At 47.4% G+C, this 26,416-nt stretch overlaps 1 protein-coding gene across 4 annotated transcripts in view; it reads right to left on the bottom strand.

Annotated features, from left to right (window-relative positions):
- The window catches only part of tia1 (TIA1 cytotoxic granule-associated RNA binding protein), a 52,957-nt gene extending 26,804 nt beyond the window's left edge, over nucleotides 1–26,153 (bottom strand). Inside the window, exons 1-4 of one of the 4 annotated variants that reach the window (XM_038785672.1) lie at nucleotides 25,895–26,153; nucleotides 6,231–6,327; nucleotides 3,912–4,002; nucleotides 547–601 (exon numbers count right to left, since the gene is read on the bottom strand). In XM_038785672.1, coding sequence (XP_038641600.1) covers nucleotides 547–601; nucleotides 3,912–3,929 — 73 coding nt within the window. In that variant the 5' untranslated portion in view covers nucleotides 3,930–4,002; nucleotides 6,231–6,327; nucleotides 25,895–26,153. Of the gene's footprint in view, nucleotides 1–546; nucleotides 602–3,906; nucleotides 4,003–6,230; nucleotides 6,328–25,761 lie in introns of all 4 variants that reach the window. The other 3 variants (XM_038785670.1, XM_038785671.1, XM_038785673.1) reach the window with 3 other exon arrangements.
- Nucleotides 26,154–26,416: the final 263 nt, after the last annotated feature.

Below are 26,416 nucleotides of genomic sequence, written 5' to 3' on the forward strand. Positions count from 1 at the left end.
GTCAAAGCAATGCAGGTGGCATTTAACCCTGATAAGTGAGAGATGATGCACGCTGGAAGAAGAAACAGGACAAGGGAGTATGCAATGAATAGCAGGAAACTAGGAAGCTCAGGGGAACAGATGGATCTTGAGAGACTTATTCACAGATTCCTGAAGGTAGCAGAGCAGGTGAACAGGGCAGTTAAGAAGGCATATGGTACACTAGCCTTTATAATTCGTGGCATAGAATATAATAGAATGATATAATAGAATGTAAGAGCAGTGAGGTTATGTTGGAGGGGTACAGAATGTTGGTTCGGCCACAGTTGGGAGTACTGTGTGCAGTTCTGGTCACCTCATTATAGGAAGGATGTGATTGCACTGGAGGGGGTACAGTGGAGGTTGTTGCCTGGGATGGGACATCTGAGCTACAAAGAGAGACTGGATAGGCTTGGATCGTTGCCTTTAGAGCAGAGAAGGCTATGGGGGGAAATATGATTGAGGTGTATAAGATTACGAGGGGTTTGAGGGGATTGGAGGGGAAAATGCTATGAGCGCAATACTTACTACTCGTGTCTTTCTTCTGGCTGCTTGGAGTTGTGGCCCAGTTCACTTTGACTTCCTGAAAATTATTTCACAGAGGTTAGAACAGAATAGCCAATTTTATTCCACAAAGCACTACACACCCATGAACAAAAATTTACTCTGCACGCATACTGCCCCCATCGACTGAGATTATGTCACTACAAGTGGCTCAGTCCTTATGGAGGGCTTCTTGAAACGTGGCCACCTATAATTGATCCACAATGCCACTTTTGGAAGCACCGTGGTTTCGGTGGACGGGGAGCAGTGTCAGTCTGGAATGGACAGCTAAGGCAGCTAGATTAATAAATAATAAACGAGCAAAATAAACAATTGTGTACAGCGAAGCAGCTACATTTTGTTTTACAAACCTGGCACTGACATTGGGGTGCGAGACTATTATAAACATTGACAGGGGTCCATCGCGGCGATGCATGCAGCCAGTTGATTGAGAATTGAGGAGAGGTGGAAACATTATCGAGGCCCCTGTACACAGAATAGACTGGAGGCGAATCTATTGTTTATGATGGGGTGTGATAAAACCACCAGCATGATTTTGCACATTGCATTCATCACAATTAGAATGTTTTTCCTTCCTGCTGTGTGTGTGGAGCTGAATGCAATTGTGAGACTGAAGAAGCAGGATGTGGGACGCAGGACATCACAGCTAACACCTCAACCTGAAGACATATAACATCATAGGGCAGGCAAAGAGCAACATGGCAGCAGAGTGGTTAGCACTGCTGCCTCACGGTGCCAAGGTCCCAGGTTCGATCCCAGCTCTGGCTCACTGTGTGGAGTTTGCACATTCTCCCCGTGTCTGCGTAGGTTTCGCCCCCACAACCCAAAGATGTGCAGGGTAGGTGGATTGGCCACGCTAAATTGCCCCTTAATTGGAAAAAATGAATTGGGTACTCTAAATTTAAAAGAAAAAATCATAGGGCAGGCATTTTCGGGTTTATTTCTTGCATAGGATGCATTATAAAGTGGCCGGTTAGAAACCGTCTTACAATTTAGTCACTTGTACAGTTTATCTATTCACAGCTAGTTTTGCTAGTTGCTGAAATTGTCAACGAGTCTTACCTTTCAAATTAAAGGCTCAGAACGGCAAGTCAAATCTACACACAAACTAAGGCTTCAATCCCAATTCTTTTCTATTTGCTGCTTCACTGCCATTTAAATGGGGGCACTCCATATTCTTTAATGGTTTGCATGCTGACCTCCTTATGGGATGCAAGGCACCCATCCCGCACGTCATGTATCGGAACTGCACTCCCACTGCCACCAAAACTGGTTTAGCCTACACTGGGCATGAGTGTAGAGGATCCGAGTCTCAGCAGGGTTACCTCTGAAAGCTAGAATATGGACCAGGCACAGCAGGACATTCGGCCCCTCGAGCCTGGGCCGCCATTCCACAAACAAGCCTCACAACAATAAATTAAATTCTCATAATCTGCGTCTTAAATGGGAATATTGTGACTGATACAGCCCAGACGTTCACCGTCTTCACTGACTGATTGTGCAGTAGTGGTTCGGACTTAAATTTACAACACCACCAACAAAATCAAGCCACCTTTAGTTGCAGAAATAACTTCAAATTTTTCTCATTCAATGTACATTCGTCAAAATGTCAGAGCTGTTACTTCACTTCTCACACAAAACGAAGAAGTTGTGCTTCAATGGGCGGCACGGTAGCACAGTGGTTAGCACTATGGCTTCACAGCGCCAGGGACCCAGCTTCGATTCCGGGCTTGGGTCACGGTCTGTGCGGAGTCTGCACGTTCTCCCCGCGCCTGCGTGGGTTTCCTCCGGGTGCTCCGGTTTCCTACCACAAGTTCCGAAAGACATGCTTGTTAGGGTGAATTGGACATTCTGAATTCTCCCTCATGTACCCGAACAGGCGCCGGAATGTGGCGACTAGGGGCTTTTCACAGTAACGTCATTGCCGTGTTAATGTCAGCAGACTTGTGACGATAAAGATTATCATAAAATTATTACATGTCAAAATTTCTTTCATTGTTCAATTCCCAAGAGTTGTTTTAATTCTGGCGCCGATCAGGTCTAGCGTGTTTTGAATTTTAACTCCAATTTTCCTTCCTGTGGGAACAAAATGCGCTAATTTTTTCGATCGATGCATCGTTGGCCCAGAGCAACTTTTCCCTCCTAAAGAGACTGACTGAGGCGATGAGGAATTGTGATCACTCGTCTCAAAAAAGCTGACCCCAAAGGTGGATGCATGACATTTAAAGTTAACTAATGCAAGGAGTCCCTAGTAGCCCGGCTATGTTTTTCGGGGGCGAGGACAGGTGTGCTAGGTGCTCGGGGAGCCCAGCGAACCACGCCCATATGTTTTGGGCGTGCCCAGCTTTGGAGGAGTTTTGGAAGGGGGTAGCAAGGACGGTGTCAAGGGTGGTGGGATCCAGGGTCGAGCCAGGCTGGGGACTCCAATTTTTGGGGTGGCAGTGGAGCCGGGAGTGCAGGAGGCGATAGGGGCCGGTGTTCTGGCCTTTGCGTCCCTAGTAGCCCGGTGTAGGATCTTGCTCCAATGGAAGGATGCGAGGCCCCCAAGCGTGGAGGCCTGGATCAATGATATGGTGTGGTTCATTAAATTGGAGAGGGTGAAATTTGCCCTGAGGGGATCAGTACAAGGGTTTTTCAGGCGGTGGCAGCCTTTCCTGGACTTCCTGGCGGAACGGTAGGGAAATAGGCCGACAGCAGCAGCAACCCGGTGGGGGTTTTGGATTGGGGGGAGGAAGAACTGTGTACATGGGTCTGTGGGATGTGGCGGGTGATAGCTCTTTCCCTTTTGTTGTTTGGGTGCTCTTTTGTTTTTTTTTTCTTTTTCCTTTTGTTTGAAGTTGGGGGGGGTATTGTTCTTGGGGTGTTACCGCGGTTGTTTGTTAATAGAGTTTTTTTTTAAATTTAGAGTACCCAATTATTTTTTCCAATTAAGGGGCAATTTAGCATGGCCAATCCACCTACCCTGCACATTTTTGGGTTGTGGGGGCGAAACCCACGCAGACACGGGGAGAATGTGCAAACTCCACACGGACAGTGACCCAGAGCCGGGATCGAACCTGGGACCTCAGCGCCGTGAGGCAGCTGTGCTAACCACTAGGCCACCGTGCTGCCCTTTTGTTAATAGAGTTAAGATGTTTATAGTTTGTAAAAATTTCAATAAAAATTATTTTTTAAAAAACTAATGCAAGGAAAAAATAAAGTGACTTGTGACGAAGTTAGTGTGAGTGTATTATTTTTGAAGACAGCCGAGCAAACGACAGGGCACAGTCATACGTACACATTCACACTCATTACAACTCACCGTTACACGAGATGATAGCTTACCTTACCCATAATTTTCCGCCCATTCATAGCTGCTAATGCTGCTGCTGCATGTCGGTGCTCGTAGAACTCCACGAAGCAATATGGATCGTTGCCAGTCTGTTAAGAGCAGGAAAACAAAACCAGATTGATTCTAACAAAAGGAGCTTTGCTTGGGGCTGTGAGCCAAAACAGACGGGCACGGCAAATTCAATAGATCTCAAAAAGGGCGGTGATTTCGGAAGATACGAGGTAAACTGGACAGGTTTAGCACACCGGCAGTGAATTAAATTGGCTGGCTTTGAAAGCAGACCAAGGCAGGCCAGCAGCACGGTTCAATTCCCATACCAGCCTCCGCAAACAGGCGCTGGAATGTGGCGACTAGGGTCTTTTCACAGTAACTTCATTTGAAGCCTACTTGTGACAATAAGCGATTTTCATTTCATTTCATCTGTTGCTGTTCGGAATATGCTGGTACTTTTCCGGGTACAAATGTCAATAGAACAGTCCGCCCCATGCAAGACTACGCAAGCAAGTGTTTTCATGCTTTGACCACGGGGCTCAAGAGCGGTTCCTAACCTGACACTCAATCTCTGCAGGGAATCCGCTCAGTTCCAATTTCCCTAACTCACAGTTGGCAGTTGAGGTATCCTCTGGCTAAAATCAGCTTGGGACACACTCCAGGGATCAAGTCTCAGATTTTCTCTGACTCGGATGGACCACATACCAGCAGCAGGCAAAATACTCAGGACAGAAATTACATAACGTGGATTCACAGAATCCCTACAGTGCGGAAGAAGGCCACGCGGCCCATCAAGTCTGCACCGAACCACGATAGCACAGTGCTTCACAGCTCCAGGCTCCTGGGTTCGATTCCCAGCTTGGGTCACGGTCTGTGCAGAGTCTGCATGTTCTCCCCGTGTGTGCGTGGGTTTCTTCCGGGTGCTCCGGTTTCCTCCCACAGTCCAAAGATGTGCAAGTTAGGTGGCTTGGCCGCACTAAATTGCCTTGAGCTAAACTGGGGTTTCTGGTTTACAGGGATAGGGTGGTGGTGTTGGCTTAAGTGGAGTGCTCTTTCTGAGAGCCGGTGCAGACACGATGGGCCAAATGGCCTCCTTCTGCACTGTACATTCTATGAAAGAGCACCCTACCTAGGCCAATTCCCCCACCCGTTAACCCAACTAGGAATAATTTAGCCTGGCCAATCTACCGGACCCGCACATCTTTGGACCATGGGAGGAAACTGAGCACCTGCAAGAAACCCACGCAGACACGGGGAGAACGTGCAGACTCCACACAGACAGTCACTCGAGGTCGGGATCGATTCCGGGTCCCTGGAGCTGTGAGGCAGCAGTGCTAACCATTATGCCTCCCTGGTACAATGCGAAGAAAAGTTAACACAATGGAAAACACAAGTGAATAATTGCTCTCGGCCTCCACCAAGCAAATCAATACATGAAGTTTAGACGCCAAATTCTTTTATTCAAACTATCAAATTGCAATGCAAAGAATGCATAGCACAAATCAGGTCGCAGTGCTATAATTAATTCTTGTTGTAAAACCAGATTAATTGGAGCGACAATATCTTAAAAAGCCTTGAGGCGTTAAAAAGTATTTTGTATAATAGTATGTCTTCCGTTACTTGGCAATTAAAGTTTTAAAAATAAATTTAGAGTACCCAATTCTTTTTTTTTTCTCCAATTACGGGGCAATTTAGCGTAGCCAATCCACCTACCCTGCACACCTTTGGGTTGTGGGGGCGAGACCCACGCAGACACGGGAAGAATGTGCAAATTCCACACAGACGGTGACCCGGAGCAGGGATCGAACACGGGTCCTTGGTGCGCGAGGCAGCAGTGCTAACCACTGCGTCGCTGTGCCTCCCATTGTTGGCAACTAAAGATTTTAATTCTATTTTTAAGCGAAGAGAAGCAATTCAGTATTAGCTTTGTGTTGCAATGTCACTTTTTTTTTATAAAAGGAAAGTTAAAAAATTACTTTAAAAGCTTGTTTCCCAGCAATAATATTTGGATTTGAGGGCTGCACGGTGGCGCAGTGGTTAGCACTTCTGCCTCACGGCGCCGAGGACCTGGGTTCGATCCCGGCCCCGGGTCACCGTCGTGTGGAGTTTGCACATTCTCCCCGTGTTTGCCTGGGTCTCACCCCCATACCTAAAAAATGTGCAGCACAGGTGGATTGGCCACGCTAAATTGCCCCTGAATTGGAAAAAAAGAATTGTGTACTTTAAGGTTAAAAAAATAATGATATTTGCATTTAATGCATCCTTTCAATGGATGAATATGACAATCAGACATCTTTCCTTTTAAAAAAGAAAACGGCAAACATACCTCAACGATCATTTTACAGCTTTTGCATGGTCCAATCTGACTGAAGAGTTGAAGAATGAGGGCTTCCGTCACATCTCTGGAGAGATTTCCCACATAGCTATCAAAACAGAATACATAGTAACCACACAAGGTGATGAATTATCTAAACACACGCAGGCAGGCAGACAACAGATATATATACACAGACACAGAGATATGTACACTCACAGACACACACATGCAGACACACAGATATATACACACACACACAACCCCACAGACAAACGCCCACAGACACATGCCCACAGACACACGCCCACAGACACACGCCCACAGACACACGCCCACAGACACACGCCCACAGACACACGCCCACAGACACACGCCCACAGACACACGCCCAGACAGACAGATACACGCACGCACACACAGATACACGCACGCACACACAGATACACGCACGCACACGCACGCACACACAGATACACGCACACACAGATACACGCACACACAGATACACGCACACACAGATACACGCACACACAGATACACGCACGCACAGATACACGCACGCACAGATACACGCGCGCACAGATACACGCGCGCACAGATACACGCGCGCACAGATACACGCGCGCACAGATACACGCGCGCACAGATACACGCGCGCACAGATACACGCGCGCACAGATACACGCGCGCACAGATACACGCGCGCACAGATACACGCGCGCACAGATACACGCGCACAGATACACGCGCACACAGATACACGCGCACACAGATACACGCGCACACAGATACACGCGCACACAGATACACGCGCACACAGATACACGCGCACACAGATACACGCGCACACAGATACACGCGCACACAGATACACGCGCACACAGATACACGCGCACACAGATACACGCGCACACAGATACACGCGCACACAGATACACGCGCACACAGATACACGCGCACACAGATACACGCGCACACAGATACACGCGCACACAGATACACGCGCACACAGATACACGCGCACACAGATACACGCGCACACAGATACACGCGCACACAGATACACGCGCACACAGATACACGCGCACACAGATACACGCGCACACAGATACACGCGCACACAGATACACGCGCACACAGATACACGCGCACACAGATACACGCGCACACAGATACACGCGCACACAGATACACGCGCACACAGATACACGCGCACACAGATACACGCGCACACAGATACACGCGCACACAGATACACGCGCACACAGATACACGCGCACACAGATACACGCGCACACAGATACACGCGCACACAGATACACGCGCACACAGATACACGCACACACAGATACACGCACACACAGATACACGCACACACAGATACACGCACACACAGATACACGCACACACAGATACACGCACACACAGATACACGCACACACAGATACACGCACACACAGATACACGCACACACAGATACACGCACACACAGATACACGCACACACAGATACACGCACACACAGATACACGCACACACAGATACACGCACACACAGATACACGCACACACAGATACACGCACACACAGATACACGCACACACAGATACACGCACACACAGATACACGCACACACAGATACACGCACACACAGATACACGCACACACAGATACACGCACACACAGATACACGCACACACAGATACACGCACACACAGATACACGCACACACAGATACACGCACACACAGATACACGCACACACAGATACACGCACACACAGATACACGCACACACAGATACACGCACACACAGATACACGCACACACAGATACACGCACACACAGATACACGCACACACAGATACACGCACACACAGATACACGCACACACAGATACACGCACACACAGATACACACACACACAGATACACACAGATACACGCACACACAGACGCACACAGATACACACAGATACACACACACACAGATACACGCACACACAGATACACGCACACACAGATACACGCACACACAGATACACGCACACACAGATACACGCACACACAGATACACGCACACACAGATACACGCACACACAGATACACGCACACACAGATACACGCACACACAGATACACACACACACAGATACACACAGATACACGCACACACAGACGCACACAGATACACACAGATACACACACACACAGATACACGCACACACAGATACACGCACACACAGATACACGCACACACAGATACACGCACACACAGATACACGCACACACAGATACACGCACACACAGATACACGCACACACAGATACACACAGATACACGCACACACAGATACACACAGATACACGCACACACAGATACACGCACACACAGATACACGCACACACATACACAGATGTATATAAATATATATATATATATACACACACACTAATATACAGACACAGGAAACTATCAAATACTTTATCTGCAAATATTTCCGATTACACCCCCTTAAACAACTTTCGCGAGCCAAACACTAAGTTGGGTAAACTCATCCACAGCTACACTTCAGACTGACATCCGCATCTTCCACACCAGTGCATTCCCAAGCAACCGCGTCAGAGATCCGGCTTTTTTTCTACTTCACAAGAAAAAAACATTGGACCTTTTCAAACTATTTTCCATTTGAAACAAATTGCTTGGCTCAAGGTCACTGAAGGGAAGCGCTGTGTCCACAAGACAGGGGAAAAGCCAAGTGTTTACGGAGACTTAGCTTGGCTTAAATATGGATTCCACTGGGCGTCCAATAGATATTTTGGGTACAGTTCAAACATGCTGATTTTGGAATCACCACTCAGCTGCCTCTTAGCATTTTGACAGACCAAGTAGATGAACTAGGGATTGGAAAACACTCCAAGGTCCCCATAAAGGTTCCAGGAGGATTGGCTGAACTATATTTTTACTGCTTTGATACAACATTAAATCGCAAAAATCAACTTGAGAGCGAAGTAGATTTTCAAATAATTACCCAGATCTCATAATAAAAGAACCCCAAGCATTCAAAGCCAACATCACCAGGTCAATATTCACACTCCACACAAGCAAACAGGTTGGACAACATTTTATTCATCCTGCTCCTGTATCCTTTCACCCCCCTTTCTGCCTTGGCCTATCCAAACTAAATCCTGACTGTTGACATGATTTAAAGAAAATTTAGAGTACTCAATTCATTTTTCCAATTAAGGGGCAATTTAGCATGTCCAATCCACCTTTAGGGCAGGAGGGTAGAACAAGTGGATAGCACTGTGGCTTCACAGCGCCAGGGTCCCAGGTTCGATTCCGACCTCGGGTCACTGTCTGTGTGGAGTCTGCACGTTCTCCCCGTGTCTGCGTGGGTTTCCTCCGGGTGCTCCGGTTTCCTCCCACAGTCCAAAGACGTGCAGGTTAGGTGGATTGGCCATGATAAATTGCCTTTAGTGACCAAAAAGGTGAGGAAGGGTTATTGGGTTACGGGGACAGGGTGGAAGTGAGGGCTTAAGTGGGTCGGTGCAGACTCGATGGGCCGAATGGCTTCCTTATGTTCTATGTTCTACCCTGCACACCTTTGGGTTGTGGGGGGGGTGAGAGCCACGCAGACATGGGAAGAATGTACGAACTCCACACAGAGTGACCCGGAGCTGATCGAACTCGGGTCCTCAGCGCCGTGAGGCAGCAGTGCTAACCACTGCGCCACCGTGCCGCCCTTGCCTCGGAATAATACCTGTAACATCTACGCTGCACCTGTCACTACAAATTGTTCGGTTAAATGTTTTGGACAAGCATGGAATCAGATTTCCGAGGAAAGGAAAAATATCTGGTGCATAAATAATGCTGGAAGTTTTGAATAAAAGGACCAACTTTGTCAAACACAGAACAAATGCAGGCCTAATAAACACAAAACAAATGCAGGCCTAATAAACACAAAACAAATACAGGCCTAAAGGTGCTGTCGTTGCATTTATGTAATTTTGATCATGGGAGTGGTTAGCGCTGCTGCCTCACGCCGCTGAGGACCCGGATTCGATCCCAGCCCCGGATCACTGTGGAGTTTACACATTCTCCCCTTGTCTGCGTGGGTTTCGTCCCCACAAAGATGTGCAGGCTAGGTGGATTGGCCACACTAAATTGCCCCTTAATTGGAAGAGAAATTGGGTACTCTAAATTTATTTTAAAACAACTTTGATCATGGGATACAGCTTCAAGTGGAAAGCATCTGATACATCCACTTTGGATGAGAGGCCGTCTAGCTGAAATGCTAACTGTTTCTCACTGCAGATACGCTGCCAGATCTGCGAAAAATTTTCAGCATTCTCTGTTTTCACATCCAATTTGTCTTGCAAACACGGTTGGAGTTGCAGGCAATCGAACAACGTGCACTGCCGTGCCCCCCCCACCCCCGGCGGGGGGGGCCAGTGGAGTGCTGTTCCTCCCAAAGCAGTGCTGCTACATTGCATCACGTTACGGGAACAGATCTAGCACCGTACACCACGGTTCGAGAAGTCACAAATAGAGATGCACGCGTGAACAAACGCTGGGCAGAATGGCTTCAAAAAGCATAATTAATGAAGCTAAAGAGAGTCCAACAGGCAGGAGGGGAGACCTTTGAATAAAATGAGAATACAGGCAGGTTGAGAACAGAGAAAAAAGAACAGTACAGCACAGGAACAGGCCCTTAGACCCTCCAAGCCTGCACCGACCATGCTGCCCGTCTAAACTAAAATCTTCTACACTTCCGGGGTCCGTATCATAAGACCGTAAGACATAGGAGCAGAATTAGGCCACTTGGCCCATTGAGTCTGTTCCGCCATTCAATCACGGCTGGTATGTGTCTCATCCCCATTCTCCTGCCTTCTCCCCATAACCCCTGATCCCCTTATTAATCAAGAACCTATCTATCTCTGACTTAGGGCAGCCGTGGGCAGCACGGTAGCATTGTGGATAGCACAATCGCTTCACAGCTCCAGGGTCCCAGGTTCGATTCCGACTTGGGTCACTGTCTGTGTGGAGTCTGCACATCCTCCCCGTGTGTGCGTGGGTTTCCTCCGGGTGCTCCGGTTTCCTCCCACAGTCCAAAGATGTGCAGGTTAGGTGGATTGGACAAGATAAATTGCCCTTGGTGTCCAAAATTGCCCTTAGTGTTGCATGGGGTTACTGGGTTATGGGGATAGGGTGGAGGTTTTGACCTTGGGGGTGCTCTTTCCAAGAGCCGGTGCAGACTCGATGGGCTAAATGGCCTCCTTCTGCACTGTAAATTCCATCTATCTCTGTCTTAAAGACACTCAGTGATTTGGCCTCCACAGCCTTCTGTGGCAAAGAGTTCCACAGATTCACCACCCTCTGGCTGAAGAAATTCTTCCTCATCTCTGTTTTAAAGTTTTTCCTACAAGTGGAAACATCCTCTCCACGTCCACTCTATCCAGGCCTCGCAGTATCCTGTAAGTTTCAATAAGATCCCCTCTCATCCTACTAAACTCCAACGAGTACAGACCCAGAGTCCTCAAACGTTTCTGATACGACAAGCTCTTCATTCTAGGGATCATTCTTGTGAACCTCCTCTGGACCCTTTCCAAGGCCAGCACATCCTTCCTTAGATACAGGGCCCAAAACTGCTCACAATACTCCAAATGGTACTTCCCGTACCAGCCTCCCCGGACAGGCGCCGGAATGTGGCGACTAGGGGCTTTTCACAGTAACTTCATTGAAGCCTACTCGTGACAATAAGCGATTTTCATTTCATTTTCATTTCATGGGGTCTGACTTATACAGCCTCAGAAGTACATCCCTGGTCTTGTATTCTAGCCCTCTTGACATGAATGCTCTCCCTCTATTCCCATCCTATTCATGTATTTGTCAAGATGCCCCTTAAAGGTTACTATCGTCTCTGCTTCCACCACCTCCTCCGGCAGCGAGTTCCAGGCACCCACTACCCTCTGTGTAAAAAAACTTACCCCGTACATCTCCTCTAAACCTTGCCCCTCGCACTGTAAACCTGTGTCGCCTAGTAATTGTCTCTTCCACCCTGGGAAAAAGCTTCTGATTATCCACTCTGTCCATGCCGCTTATAATTTTGTAGACTTCTATCAGGTCGGCCCTCAACCTCTGTCGCTCTAGTGAGTTCAAAGCGAAGGTGAGTTTGAGTTTAATCAAAAGGCCAGACAGACCTTTTCCCCTGTGCCCAAAATATGTTGTCTTCATGAGCTTTAACTCGGCACTGAGCAAACCAGGATTTATCATCTGGTTTAACACATCATCTGGGTCAACATATTAACAGCATAAATCTCTACACATGCTCTCAGAATTTAACTGGATGCATATGGTCAGAACGCAAATCAGACGGAGGGAAAAGATTTGATGCTGGTTCAAACCTCTTACCTGTACTGTGGGGTCTTTGCGCTTGATTTAATATAGGGTGTTGATGATCCGCACACTGACTTTGTAATGTTAAATAGTAACACAGACAAAGTTTCAATTGAGCTTACACAAAGATACACACACTTGAAAAATCCACACGGAAGACCTATTTCAGATCTAGTTCCTGCACAATTCTGCACGTATCCGCTTGATTGTTTGCAGACAATCTATATCGTGCGGAGGGGAAACGTTCACATTTTGTATCCATTGTGATACAAAAGCAGGACTTTAAAAAAAGTGAGTAACAATTCTAGAGGACTTTCTAAAAACAGCTATGCCCCAGCAAAGAGTAACAAATGTTGCCCAAAGAATATCCCTCGCGTGTCGACACTATCCGTAAACCTTTGGCTTTTCACAGTAACTTCATTGCAGTGTTAATGTAAGCCAACTTGTGACAATAAATAGCATTTACTTGGATTGAATTGTGAACCTGTGTCTGTCCTTAATCTGGCAAATAAGGGCACCTGGGTAAAACGGTTGAATAATAAACTGGTTGAAGCGAAACATTACCCTCTCAGCTACGGCATCACACCTGTGAATGTCTGTTTGCACCTTGTCCAGTGCCTCTATATCCTTTTCCATAACAGAGAGGCCAGAACAGGCACCATATTCTTAGCTCTACTGCAGGTAGTGCCAGCTTGGCAAGCCCCTCAATTGGCTCCCCAATCTGATCAGCACCCTGGTGTATCTGCACACTCTCTGCCTGTGAGTTCTCTCTGTGAGTTCAGTATTCACACCACACACATTCACCCCAAGTAATGACCATCTCCAACAAGGGAGTCTAACCATCTCCCGGTGAAATTCACTGACATTACCATCGCTGAATCCCCACGATCAACATCCTGGAGGTTGCCATGGTCCAGACATACAGTTACCGTGGCTACATAGTCAGAGGCTGGGAATTCTGCAGCTAGTAACTCACGTCCCGACTCCCCAAAGCCTGTCCACCATCTACAAGGCACAAGTTAGGAGTGTGATGGAATACTCTCCACTTGCCTGGATGAGTGCAGCTCCCAACAACACTCAAGAAGCTCAACACCATCCAGGACAAAGCAGCCCCGCTTGATCGGCACCCCCACCACTCCCTCCCCCACCGACGCACAGTGGCAGCCGTGTGTACCATCTACAAGATGCACTGCAGCAACTCGCCAAGGCTCCTTAGACAGCGCCGTCCAAACCTGTGGCCACTATCATCTAGGACAAGAGCAGCAGGTACCTGGGAACCCCACCACCTGGAGGCTCCCCTCCAAGTCACTCACCATCGTGACTTGGAAATATATCGGTCATCCCTTCGCTGTCGCTGGGGCAAAGTCCTGGGGCTGCCTCCCTAAGAGCACGGTGGGTGTACCAACATCACACGGACCGCAGCGGTTCAAAGTTAGCTCACCGCTACCTTCTCAAGGGGCATTTAGGGATGGGCAACAAATGCTGGGCCTAGGCAGCGATGCCCACATCCCATGTAAATTTATACAAATTTAAACACGTCTTTAAACTCATACCCTCTCTTTAATCTTGTATCCTATTCCTTTATTATAAAACTTGCCAATTTCACTCAAACAGGCCATCACAGTGTTTGAGAGCAATATCCATGTAATTTTAAAAACATCTCAGGCTGCGCCAGGTCACGTTTTAATGCTTATTCCGAGTGTCCCTCGGGAATATGACACCGTCGTCTGTGCGGTGAAGATATTCCCGCAGTGCAGTTTGGGAACATCCCACTCATTGATGATACAGTTCCAAGACAAGATAGCGTGCAACTTGGAGAGCAACTACAACTAGTCATGCTCCAATGTGGCAGTGCCCATGTCCTTCGAGGTGGTGCTTTGGAAGTTTCTGCCAAAGGAGTCTTGGGTTAGGGTTCTGCTCCCTCTAAGCTGCATGGCCACGGACAAAAGAAACACGGTTGTCGCACAAGTCCCCTTTGAGAGACGTGCACACAAGTATAAGGTGGTCACACAGGGCGAATAGCAACTCGAGACGGCGGTGATCCTGTTCCTTGGAGATGTTGGAAAGGCAGAGGGCTGGTTACTCACCACAGAGTACCCAGCCTCAGTACTGATGTGGTTGGTCCGGTTAAATCTGTTGATATTGATGGTGGGGAAATTCAATAATAATAATGTCCCTCCATGTCAAGGTTTTGTCCTGTTGAAGATGATTATTGCCCGATATACATTCACCAAATACGGCACGGTAGCACAGTGGTTAGCACTGGTGCTGCACCGCACCAGGGTCCCAGATTTGATATTCCCTTTGGGTCACTGTCTGTGCGGAGTCTGCACATTCTCCCCGTGTCTGCGTGGGTTTCCTCCGGGCGCTCCGGTTTCCTCCCACTAGTCCCGAAAGACGTGCTTGTTAGGTGAATTGGACATTCTGAATTCTCCCTCCGTGTACCCGAACAGGCGCCGGAGTGTGGCGACTAGGGGATTTTCACAGTAACTTCATTGTAATGTTAATGTAAGCCTACTTGTGATAATAATAAAGATTACAATACAAAAAATGGTCAGAGTCCTTAACTGATTTGAAATAATAATCTTTATTGCCACAAGTAGACTCACATTAACGCTGCAATGAAGTTACTGTGAAAAGCCCCTAGTCGCCACACTCCGGCACCTGTTCGGGTACACAGAGGGAGAATTCAGAATGTCCAATTCACCTAACAAGCACGTCTTTCGAGACTTGTGGGAGGAAACCGGAGCACCCGGAGGAAACCCATGCAGACATGGGGGAGAACATGCAGACTCTACACTGACACAAGCCGGGAATCGAACCTGGGAGTTTGTCATTCAATCACTGAAAACAGAGAACCAGCACACTTGGTACAAAAAGATTAACTGGCGTAAATTGTACCCTTTTCTCTAAGCACTACTTTGTTCCCTCCCAAAGTCTTCCACTCTACTCCTGAGGGTGCTAACTCTCAGTGGAATAAATAATTTAAAAGACTGAGTCTTGCTACCCTCATTCAAGACAAGTGAATGTAGTTCGTGGTTCCCAACTCAGAGAGATTAAAACTGGAAGAGCAAAAAACTTTTAACCAAAACGCAAGTTCCAGAAACATTAGGGCTGTTAATTCATTCAAAAGAATGATTCTGATGGGATTTTCTCATATTTCATCCTGATTTTCATTCAGGATTTGATCGAAAGGTGTTTTTTCAACGTTGTGTTATGCAAATTGAAATATTGCAACAATGTGCATCTATTCTTGCCACCAAAGCTGAACAACAGGAAAATAGACTAACAGTGTCTGAATCAAGATCAGGAATAATGTACAGGGTCTGCTTCAGGATCTGAAAGCTACACTGGGAGTAGCAGCCATGCGTCTGCCAAATCGCAAATTGCTGCGGTAATGTGATGGTGTGGTTTGCACAGAGAGAGAGAGAATGAGAGAGTGTGAGAGAGAGTTAGAGAGTGAGTGAGTGTGAGAGTGAGAGAGAGAGAGAGAATGAGAAAGAGTGAGTGAGTGAGAGAGAGTAAGAGTGAGAGAGTGAGAGGGAGTGAGAGAGAGAGAGAGTGTGAGTGTGAGAGTCAGTGCGAGAGACAGTGAGAGAGGGTGAATGATAGTGAGAGAGAATGGGAGTGAGAGAGAGAGTGAGAGAATGAGAGTGAGAATGAGTGTGACAGTGAGAGAGAATGAGTGTGAGAGAGAATGAGTGTGAGAGAGAATGAGTGTGAGAGAGAATGAGTGAGAGAGAGAATGAGTGAGAGAGAGAATGAGTGAGAGAGAGAATGAGTGAGAGAGAATGAGAGTGAGAGAGAATGAGAGTGAGAATGAGTGTGAGAGAGAATGAGTGTGAGAATGAGAGAGCGAGAGAGTGTGAGAGTGAGTGTGAAAGAGTGAGAGAGTGTGAAAGAGAGAGATAGAGAGAGTGTGAGTGAGCGAGTGAGAGAGATTGAGAGTGAGTGAGTGAGAGAGAGAGAGTGTGTGAGAGAAAGAGAGTGTGAGAGAGTGAGAGAGTGAGTGAGCGAGAGAGAGTGAGAGTGAGAAAGCCAAAAGTACGCTTCTGGTGAAGAATCCCCATGTTTACAAATTAATATTTAACCTGAATGCTGTTTGGAATGCACGGTTGCAACTGAATCCATAGAAATTATGCAACAGATTTTGCGCTGAACCTTGTATTTACCAAGCGGGAAAACATGGCTATTTCGGTCAGTCAGAACTACTTTAATCGTGAAAACACTGTTTTATTTTACTTTCAATTAAAGGAAATGTTAAGATGAAAAGTTGGGGGGGGGGGGGGGGGGGGGGGGGGGGATGACTTGTCCAAAGTCAATTTTCTAACCAGTCAGCATCTTTTCCTTCTGTAGTATAAATTGTTGGGAGAGTTTGAAATTTGGCATTCTTGCATTTGTCCTGATAAGTACAAGATAGAAAGATTTGACAGCATGTCTCTCTTTAGTTAATTTCATTAATAACTTGTTTGCATTAAGATAAAAGTTATTTTCAATTAATATTGTTCACAAAGCATGATAGGAGGCCAATGTCCCATTATCAAACCACTTGAAGTCCCCACTTACTGAATTAAAGCTCGCAAGAAATTGCATTTTCATTTTTGCAACTTATTTATGGTCAACTGTTATCCTCACAGGCAAATCAGCATGATTCCAAGGGAAAATAACGCCCTCTACAGAATCAGCAAAGATTTCGACCACTCTGAGAGGAAACTCAGGCACAACCTTTTATCCGACCATCTCACGATTGTTCCTTTGAGCACCAATGTCCAACTAGTCACAGGGTTTCAAGTCAACACCTAACCAACTCAGTTTAAAGAAAGCACACTGGTCCCATCATGGTTGCGTAGAGGAGGGTTACCTGTGGTTTTTGTCCAGGTGTGCCTTCCGCATTTTTAGAACGGCTTCAACGTACGCTGCAGCACAACCATTTATACCTAATTATTTCAAGTTAACATCAACCTGTTAATTCTTCCGACACACACCGATGACAGGCGATAACAGGAGCGATTCCTGGTCACCATGTGATAGAAAGAAATTGGAGCCTCTCCCATCACTATCTACAGCTCAAGGCTGCAACACACATGGAAAAGTGTATTTTGCCACAGAACTCTGGACTCCTTTTGGGGGGGTGAAAACTGGCCGGACGGCCGGTGTGGATCAGATGATGGGTGCCAACGCGGAGTTTGACCCCCGTTCTGGTTGGACTCCATTCGGGACCTGCCTCCCAACCCTACCTGAGGCGGAGATTGCAACGTCTTCCATGGGTTAGACCGGCCTGCTGGCAGAGAACTCAGGAAGAGGAGTTCAGAAGCAAGGAATCCTCGAAAGGCCTTTATTAAACACTGGTCAGGTCTCATCTAGAGTAGGGGGAGGATTTATTCAACTCTGAACACCCGAGTTTCGGAAGGATAACGCCTTAGAGAGAGTGAGGAGGAGATTTACTAGAATGCTACCAGGGTTTCGGAGCTACAGTTATTTGGCGACGCTGGGATTGGGAAAGAAGAGAAGGGCAACAGGAGATTTGCTGAAAAGGGGTTTAAAATCATGAAAGGTTTTTATTGAGTAAATAAGGAAAAACTAGAAAAATGAGCCGTAACCAGTTAGCTATGGAGGCCAAATCACTGAGTGCCTTTAAGTCAGAGATAGATAGGTTCTTGATTAATAAGGGGATCAGGGGTTATGGGGAGAAGGCAGGAGAATGGGGATAAGAAACATATCAGCCATGATCAAATAGGCCGAGTGGCCTAATTCTGCTCCTATGTCTTATGGTCAAAGACATAGAAATAAGGTGATTGGCAATAGAAACATTAAAAGAAACAGCCAGTTGTGATCCAGAATGTGTGCCTGAAAAAGTGGTGTAAGCAAATATATTAACTGTCTAAAGGAGATTGGATATATACTCGAAAGGGGGGGGGAATCAAAGGGTTATAGAGAAAGAGCAAGGAGTGGGATTAATTGGAGAGCTCGGTTCACAGGTTAGGAGAGATACGATGAGCTGAATGGCCTCTATCTGTGCTGCTTTGTTCTTAAGCCCAAAAAGCATTACTGATCCTCCCTCCAATTGTTCCGACCAAGCTAGTCTTGTTCATGTTTCTTACTGGTCACGTTCACGAGTCAGGGGAAAATATTAGGCACAGAGATCAAAAAAGAGCCACACAGGTAGCACAGGCTTCAAAAAGGTTCACAACCAAGTACCACAGTTTGGAAATAATTGGATCAAAACCAGACCACAAGCGAACAGGAGACGAATGCTGATCCTCCGCTGCTCTTTGGAGCTAGCGTGCAACAGTGGAGTTGAACATTTTTGCAAAGAGAATCCCGGGTGGCTTTGATAAACTTCAAGAAGCTGGCCAAAGACCTATCTCAGAATCAGTCTGGACAGAAAACAAGATGCTAGTGCGCTCCACGGCCAGAGATATTGCAATTTCATACGATAAACGAGGGAAAGTAGTCAAATTACACCATTCGATTCATAAACCAACAGCACAAATTCTGCAGCACTTCCCTCACCTCGGGTTTAGAACTACAGAAGCTGAATTATGATCAGTCTCGAGAGCATAAAAAACCGACTGCAGTGGCACACGCTCACAACTGCAGCATTTCTGCTTCAAGGACACATGGCAATGTTGAAAAATCCAAGCGACCACTTTTGCCAAGGGGCAAGGGATCACTTACACGACTACAGGAGCCGTGTCCCTGTTTTTTCAAACGCCCGAGCACAAAGGTGTCAGACATTGAATGCGACTAGAGTTTTATCCCCACTCCAACTGAGGGGAAATCATAGAATTTACAGTGCAGAAGGAGGCCATTCGGCCCATCGGGTCTGCACCGGCCCTTGGAGAGAGCACCCCACTTCAGCCCATGCAATCGCCGTAACAAGGAACCCCACCCATACTTTTTGGACACCAAGGGCATTTTAGCATGGCCAGTCCACATAACCTGCACATCTTTGGACTGTGGGAGGAAACCCACACAGACACGAGGAAGAACGTGCAGGCTCCTCACAGATAGTGACTAGGGGTCCCCTGGAGCTCTGAAGCAACTGTGCTAACCACTGTGCTACCCAGGTATTGTCCCACAGCTGGTGGCAGGCCCCTAGTTCCTCACCCAAGGGCTGACTTTTCATACGTGACATCAGACAATGACCCAACCTTGTTCCGATCTGCGCAGCGCACCTGCACTTTCAATACGGGTCACTTAACAAGAGGTCAGGGGCTGGAACTCCTACCATCACTCCTCCCCCAGCACCGGGAAGCCTACCGCTTTTACGGTTAAGTACAATCAACACACACACACCACGAGTGAACTTCAAAGTGTTTGGGAAATGGGAGGGGGCAGATTCCAGAGACGAACAACCCGTAGCGCACCGCAACGAAAATGGCAAATCCGGCGGTTGAACGAAGCGATTCCCACAGTTTCACATCTTCTCCAACTGCAAATGTTGCCAAACTAAAACGTAAACAGCCGTCCTCTCACAGCAGTTCCGACATGAGCTATTTCACTGTAAGCCATGCCAAAGTTAACACGGGTTGATGCTTCAGAACAGCTACAATGTTACACTGCACACCATTTCCTGCCATTTTTGATATTGAGTCTTTGTCGAAACTAAGATTACATTTTGTTTCAATTGATGTGCCCTTAAAAACACCCAGAAGTTGCCATATAATATTGCACACGTGGCCATGCTATGGACAATGGTTGGTAAATCTGTTACAATTTAAATCGATGGAGTTTTGCCATCTTTCAGCACGATATAAAGGGCAACCTGAAAAACCAGTTTTTCTGTGATTTTTCTGTCCAAGGTAATGAATGCTTATGCCCAGAGTTAGTTTTTCTTTGAAATGCTGTGTCCAATGGGACATTTGTGTGTGTTAAAGGCTATCGAATTGCAAGTTTCAATAATCACCAGAAAACAGCTCCTAATAAGGCAACCTTTTCACGTAAAGCCCTGCTCATAAGATATAGAAGCAGAATTTGGCCATTCGGCCCATCGGTCTGCTCCGCCATTCTATCATGGCTGAGATGTTCCTCATCTGCTACCGACAATGTTACAGACCAAGAGCTGGATTGCGAAATCAGCCAGAGCATCTCCTCCCTAGAACACGTGACCGAGGAGCGGGAGGAGGCAATTTAACCTCCCGAGTCTAACACCCTCAATGTGATCATGGCTGATCCCATCCTGGCTCCAACTCCACCGTCCTCCATAACCCTTCAACCCATTACTAATTGAAAATCTAGTCTAACTCCTTAAATTTATTCACTGTCCCAGCATCCACCACACTCTGCGGTAGCGAATTCCACAGATTCACAACCCTTTGGGAGAAGTCGTTTTTTTCCTCAAATCCGTTTTCAATTTGCTACCTCTTATTCTAAGAGTATGATTATGCTGGCTCAATTAAAACAGTGCGCTCTCCTGCCACACATTAACCAGTCGAAAGTCACACTCACTTTATTTCCGTATGGGTTTGGGGAGAAATCAGCCTTTTCGGTTTACTTAATGAGGCCACCTCTCTCAATAACTAACTCCTAACTCCCAGCTTATTAATATTGGGGAGAGAAAATCCAGGGCTAACAAACTAAAACTGAACTTGCATTTAAATGCCCCTCATGAGCATTGCATGTCCCGGAACACTTTGCAACCAAGGAAGGCTAAATAGGTTTGAGGTGTGACCACAGTTGTAATGCAGAAATGTAATGCAATTGCATTATGGAACGGAATAGGCTGTTTCAAGTGACCAAGGGCGGCAGCCCCCACACGTCGTAACAGATCCAGTTTGCAATCAGCAAAGCTGAAGTAATGCAAAGAACGTCTGCACACGAAAGCGAGGGGTCAAATAGTGGGACAACATATGGGAGGAATTAAATGCGACATATGGCGGGCACCAGTTGGCAGAGGGAAAGCATCGCCACAAGGTTATCCAGTACTGGCAGCCGACCCGATTCTGACAACTCAACAACCGCCAGCAACCAAAACAACGCCTCAAGCAAGCCACCTTCAGATCGGAGCTTGCCAAGTCAGTCAATAAATCAGCTGTCTCAAGGATTTTAACAGCACACAAGACACAGAGGTGAACCTTTCATACAATGTGCACTCGGTGGTTAGAAACGCCTGGCAAGGGCGGCACGCTGGCGCAGTGGTTAGCACTGCTGCTTCACGGCGCCAAGGGCCCGGCTCGATCCCGGCCCCGGGTCACTGCCCGTGTGGAGTTTGCACATTCTCCCCCGTGTCTGCGTGGGTCTCATCCCCTCAACCCAAAGATGTGCAGGGTAGGTGAATTGGGCACACTAAATTGCCCCTTAATTGGGAAAAAAAAGTAAACAAGGTGGGTTTTTATGACAATTGATAGCTCCATGGCTCCATTGCCAAGACTTGGCTTTAAATTCCAGAGTTTAGTTTATTAAACAATCAAATTTGTCAATTAATTCAGTTAAAATTTTCATCAGCTGCTGTGCCCCTCGTGTAGTATATGCCGTCCCACCTCATTTACTAATGTAAATTGGACTACATGTGACTCCAGAGTCTTAACTGCCCTCTAAAACAGCCAAGTGAGAGACTCAGTTCATGAGCAATCTTGGATGGCAACAAATAGCAGGCACTCCCAGGAAAGATCTGGACATGCAGGTTCATAGATCTTTGAAAGTGTCAACACAAGTGGACAAGAAAGCATACGAACTGGCAAGTCACGCTGCAGATGTATAGAACTTGGTACGGCCGCACTTGGAAATATTGCGCACAATTCTGGTCGTCACACTACCAGGAGAATGTGAAGGCTTTGGAGAGGGTGCAGAGGTGGTTTACCAGGATGTTGCCTGGTCTGAAGGGTGTTAGCTATGCGGAGAGGCTGAATAGACGCGGACTGTTTTCATTAGAAAGAGGGGTGACCTGATAGAGGGCTACAAGATTATGAGGGGCATGGATAGAGTGGATGGGCAGGTAGTCTTTTCCAGGTTAGAGGGATCAGTCACCAGGGGGCATAGGTTTAAGGTCCGTGGGGCAAAGTTTAGAGGAGATGTGTGAGGCAGGTTTTTTTTACATAGAGGGTGGTGAGTGCCTGGGACGCGTTGCCCGGGGAGGTTGTGGAAGCAGATACATTAACGGCGTTCAAAAGGCATCTTGACAAACACATGGATAGGATGGGTATAGAGAGATACGGCACAAGGAAGTGCTGAGGGTTTTGGCCAAGGGTGGTATCATGACCGGTACAGGCTTGGAGGGCCGAAGGGCCTGTTGCTCTGCTGTATTGTTCTTTGAAAAAAATAGTAGGAAGTACTGATGGTGGGAGCAATTTGTGATGAACTAAGTACAGGACATTGAAGGACCGAGAGTGCAAATTGTTCTTGAGTATTGCTATTAATAAAGCTGAGTCAAGAGACAGCACAATAGCAGGTTCACATCTTACCATTTTGATTATGCTTCATTCAACAGTCCAGCTCACTTTCTATCAAAGGAATTGTAAGCTTAATAAAAGTCATGATAAATCTCAGAATTGGAATAAAACTTCACCTCACAAATGTGGTAAGATTCTTACAAATTAAATCAGGTGAACCCTCTGGTGGATGCCAATAAGACAGGTAGAATCAGAGAATAGAATTCCTACAGTACAGAAGGAGGCTATTCGGCTCATCGGGTCTGCACAGACTCTTGGAAAGAGTACCTACCTAGACCCATATCCTATCCCTGTAACCCCACCTAACCTTTTGGACACTGAGGGGCAATTTAGCCTCGCCAATCCACCTAACCTGCAGATCTTTGGACTGTGGGACGAAATCAGAGCGCCCGGAGGAAACCCGCACAGACACCGGGAGAACATACAGACTCCGCAGTCACCGGAAGCCGGATTGAACCTGGGTCCCTGGCACTGTGAGGCAGCAGCGCTAACAACTGTGCCACCACCAAGCGAGCACGAAAGATTCCTGCAATTTTAAATTGCTATGTGCCGGAATAGCACACGGGTCACACACAGGTAAACAATGACTCATTTTGTTCCTCTTTTGTTTCTTCCCAGGGAGAACTGGAAATACAGCATACTGAATTTGCAAGATAATTTTATCTCCTGTCCAGATATTGCCGTGTCTAAATGCCGGCGTATGAAAGGACTACTCTCAATGACTACATGTTGTCATGTACTAATTTCAGCTCTGTAATTCGATCACATAATGTGACTTCAAAACCCATTGTAAACCAATACACGCACTGGGAATGTTTTCTGTATTTAATCTGGAAATTAATTGACTTAAAATGCAACTGTACCACCCGACCTGTACCGCAGTGGCGGACAAACCATTAAATTCCCAATTGGAAGCGACATTTCAAAATGTGGGGTCATCATTTGAAACCTTCATTAGACAGGAGAGGGAGAGAGATCACTGCTGTTTCGGTATGTCTTGATACGGTGGCACGGTAGCACAGTGGTTAGCGTTGTTGTTTCACTGCTCCAGGTTCCCAGGTTCGATTCACGCTTGGGTCACTCTGTGTGGAGTCTACACGTTCTCCCTGTGTCTGCGTGGGTTTCCTCTGGGTGCTCTGGTTTCCTCCCACAAGTCCCGAAAGACGTGCTGTTAGATAATTTGGACATTCTGAATTCTTCCTCTGTGTACCCGAACAGGCGCCGGAGTGTGGCGACGAGGGGCTTTTCACAGTAACTTCATTGCGGCATTAATGCAAGGCAATAAAGATTCTTATTATGTACAACTATGTGTGCCCTCCAAAAACGTTCTTTTCCCAGACAAATCGCCCTCAAAGAACCAAGCTCAAGGTGCTCAACGCCAAAGTCTTCTTAACAAATTCCTCAAAATTAGGTACAGCTATAGTCCTGTTAATAAACTATAATCCACTGCACTGAATTCCCAACTGCACACCTGTGCACCAAAACTTTATTCGCACAAAAAGAGGGACAAAATTCGCACAGGGACAAAAAGAGAAAATGTTCAAACTGGCACGTTACGCATTTACCGAAACACAAAGCATTTAAAAATATTGAACACAAATGGCTTCCTCTTCCCCCACAATGTGTCATAATTTCATTTTAATGTGATTTTTAAAAAAATATGCCTATTTCCTTCATCCACTTAAACAGCACACATGCGTGAATGACAATAGGCACAGCCAAGGCTAAACTTAAACCCCAGAGGGTTTTTTTTTGCCTGCAGCCAAAAATATATGAAAGCAGCAATATGGGGTTTCTCTGGCCTTTCAAAACTCAAGGGGGGGGGGGAAGAAAGAGAGAGAGAGAGAGAGAGAGTGAAGAGGGCCAGTGCAGAGGTAAAAGGCTGCTGCAGTCTCCTCTCAACCCCAAGTTCAGACTTTCTGAGTGGGTGTGTACGATGGCGGAGGGGAGGAGTGTCGAGTGGATGGGGCCAGAATGCAGAGGGAAAACACTGCTGTGTTCTCTTCCAAACCCCAAATTCAGATTTTCTAAATGTGTGAGAGAGATTCGGTCGGTCGGTCGGTCGGTCGGTCGGTGGGTCGGTGGGTGGGTGGGTGGGTGGGTGGGTGGGTGGGTGGGTGGTTGAAATTAACCAAATCAAATTGCATTAAGAACGTCAGTGGGCAGCACACACAAGGCTGAGCCAACTTTGGATGTTTTTAAAGACAAATCTTCCAGGTTCAGGATTTTGGGGAGGAGGATTCCCATCAGATAGAAAAGGTTATCAAGCAGATGATGGTGAGATAAGTGATGGCAAAAGACCACCTGAAGGGTAATAGGTGGGGGTGGCCTCTTCTCTCCCCCCCCCCCCCCCCCCCCTCTCTTTGGGAGAGATGGTTTACAGGCAGATGATGGTGGGGAAAGGTTCGACTCCCTGCTGGGTGACTGTGCGGAGTCTGCACGCTCTCCCCCGTGTCTGCGTGGGTTTCCTCCGGGTGCTGCGGTTTCCTCCCACAGTCCAAAGATGTGCAGGTTAGGTGGATTGGCCGTGTTAAATTGCCATTAGTGACCAAAATGGTTAGGAGGGGGTTATTGGGATAGGGTGGAAGTAAGAAGTGGGTCGGTGCAGAATGGCCTCCTTCTGCACTGTATGTTCTCTGTATCTATGTATGAATGTGGATCCTGGAGACTCTCACTCTCTCTCTCTCTCTCTCTATCCCAAGCAGTCAGGTCAACCTAAAATACATATGTCAACAACAATTTAAAAAAATAACCACCCTGGAAGCCTGAGGAGTTGGAGATAAAGGAACTGGGAACCCCTGAAGAATGGAGTTGTCGGGAGGCCGGGCGGAGGGGAAAGGCTGGCTGTTGAGGCGAGTGTAGGCCGCAGCCTCGGCCTCTCCTACTCACAGGGTTCTCGGCTGCCCGTCGTCCTCCATCATCATGGCGGGAGCGTCGCTGAGGCTCGGATTTTATTTTGTGTTTTTTGTTTTCCTCTTGATGATGAGAAGGGGTATTTGTTGTTGTTGGTTTTCTCTCTCTCTCTCTCTGAGAGCGGCGGGGTAGGAGTGGGGTTTGTGTTGTGGCGCTGGGTGTGAGGAGGAGGGGGGCAGCGGCCTGGGCTGAGGGACTGGAAATAACTACACAAACACACCGAGAGAGAAAATGGCCGCCCGGCCTGCCGCCGCCGCACTGCGCTTGCGCTGCACGGCCTGCCGACGCACTGCGCCTGCGCTCCCCCCGGTCTGCCGCCTCACTGCGCCTGCGTCCCCCCTGTCTGCCCCGCACTGCGCCTGCGGTCCCCGGCCTGCCGCCGCACTGCGCCTGCGTCCTCCCGTCTGCCCCGCACAGCGTCCCTGGCCTGCCGCCGCACCGCTCCTGCGTCCCCCTGTTTGCCCCGCACTGCGCCTGCGTCCCCCTGTCTGCCCCGCA

This window comes from Scyliorhinus canicula, chromosome 26 (genome assembly GCF_902713615.1).
Source record: "Scyliorhinus canicula chromosome 26, sScyCan1.1, whole genome shotgun sequence".
Classification (NCBI taxonomy): domain Eukaryota; kingdom Metazoa; phylum Chordata; class Chondrichthyes; order Carcharhiniformes; family Scyliorhinidae; genus Scyliorhinus; species Scyliorhinus canicula.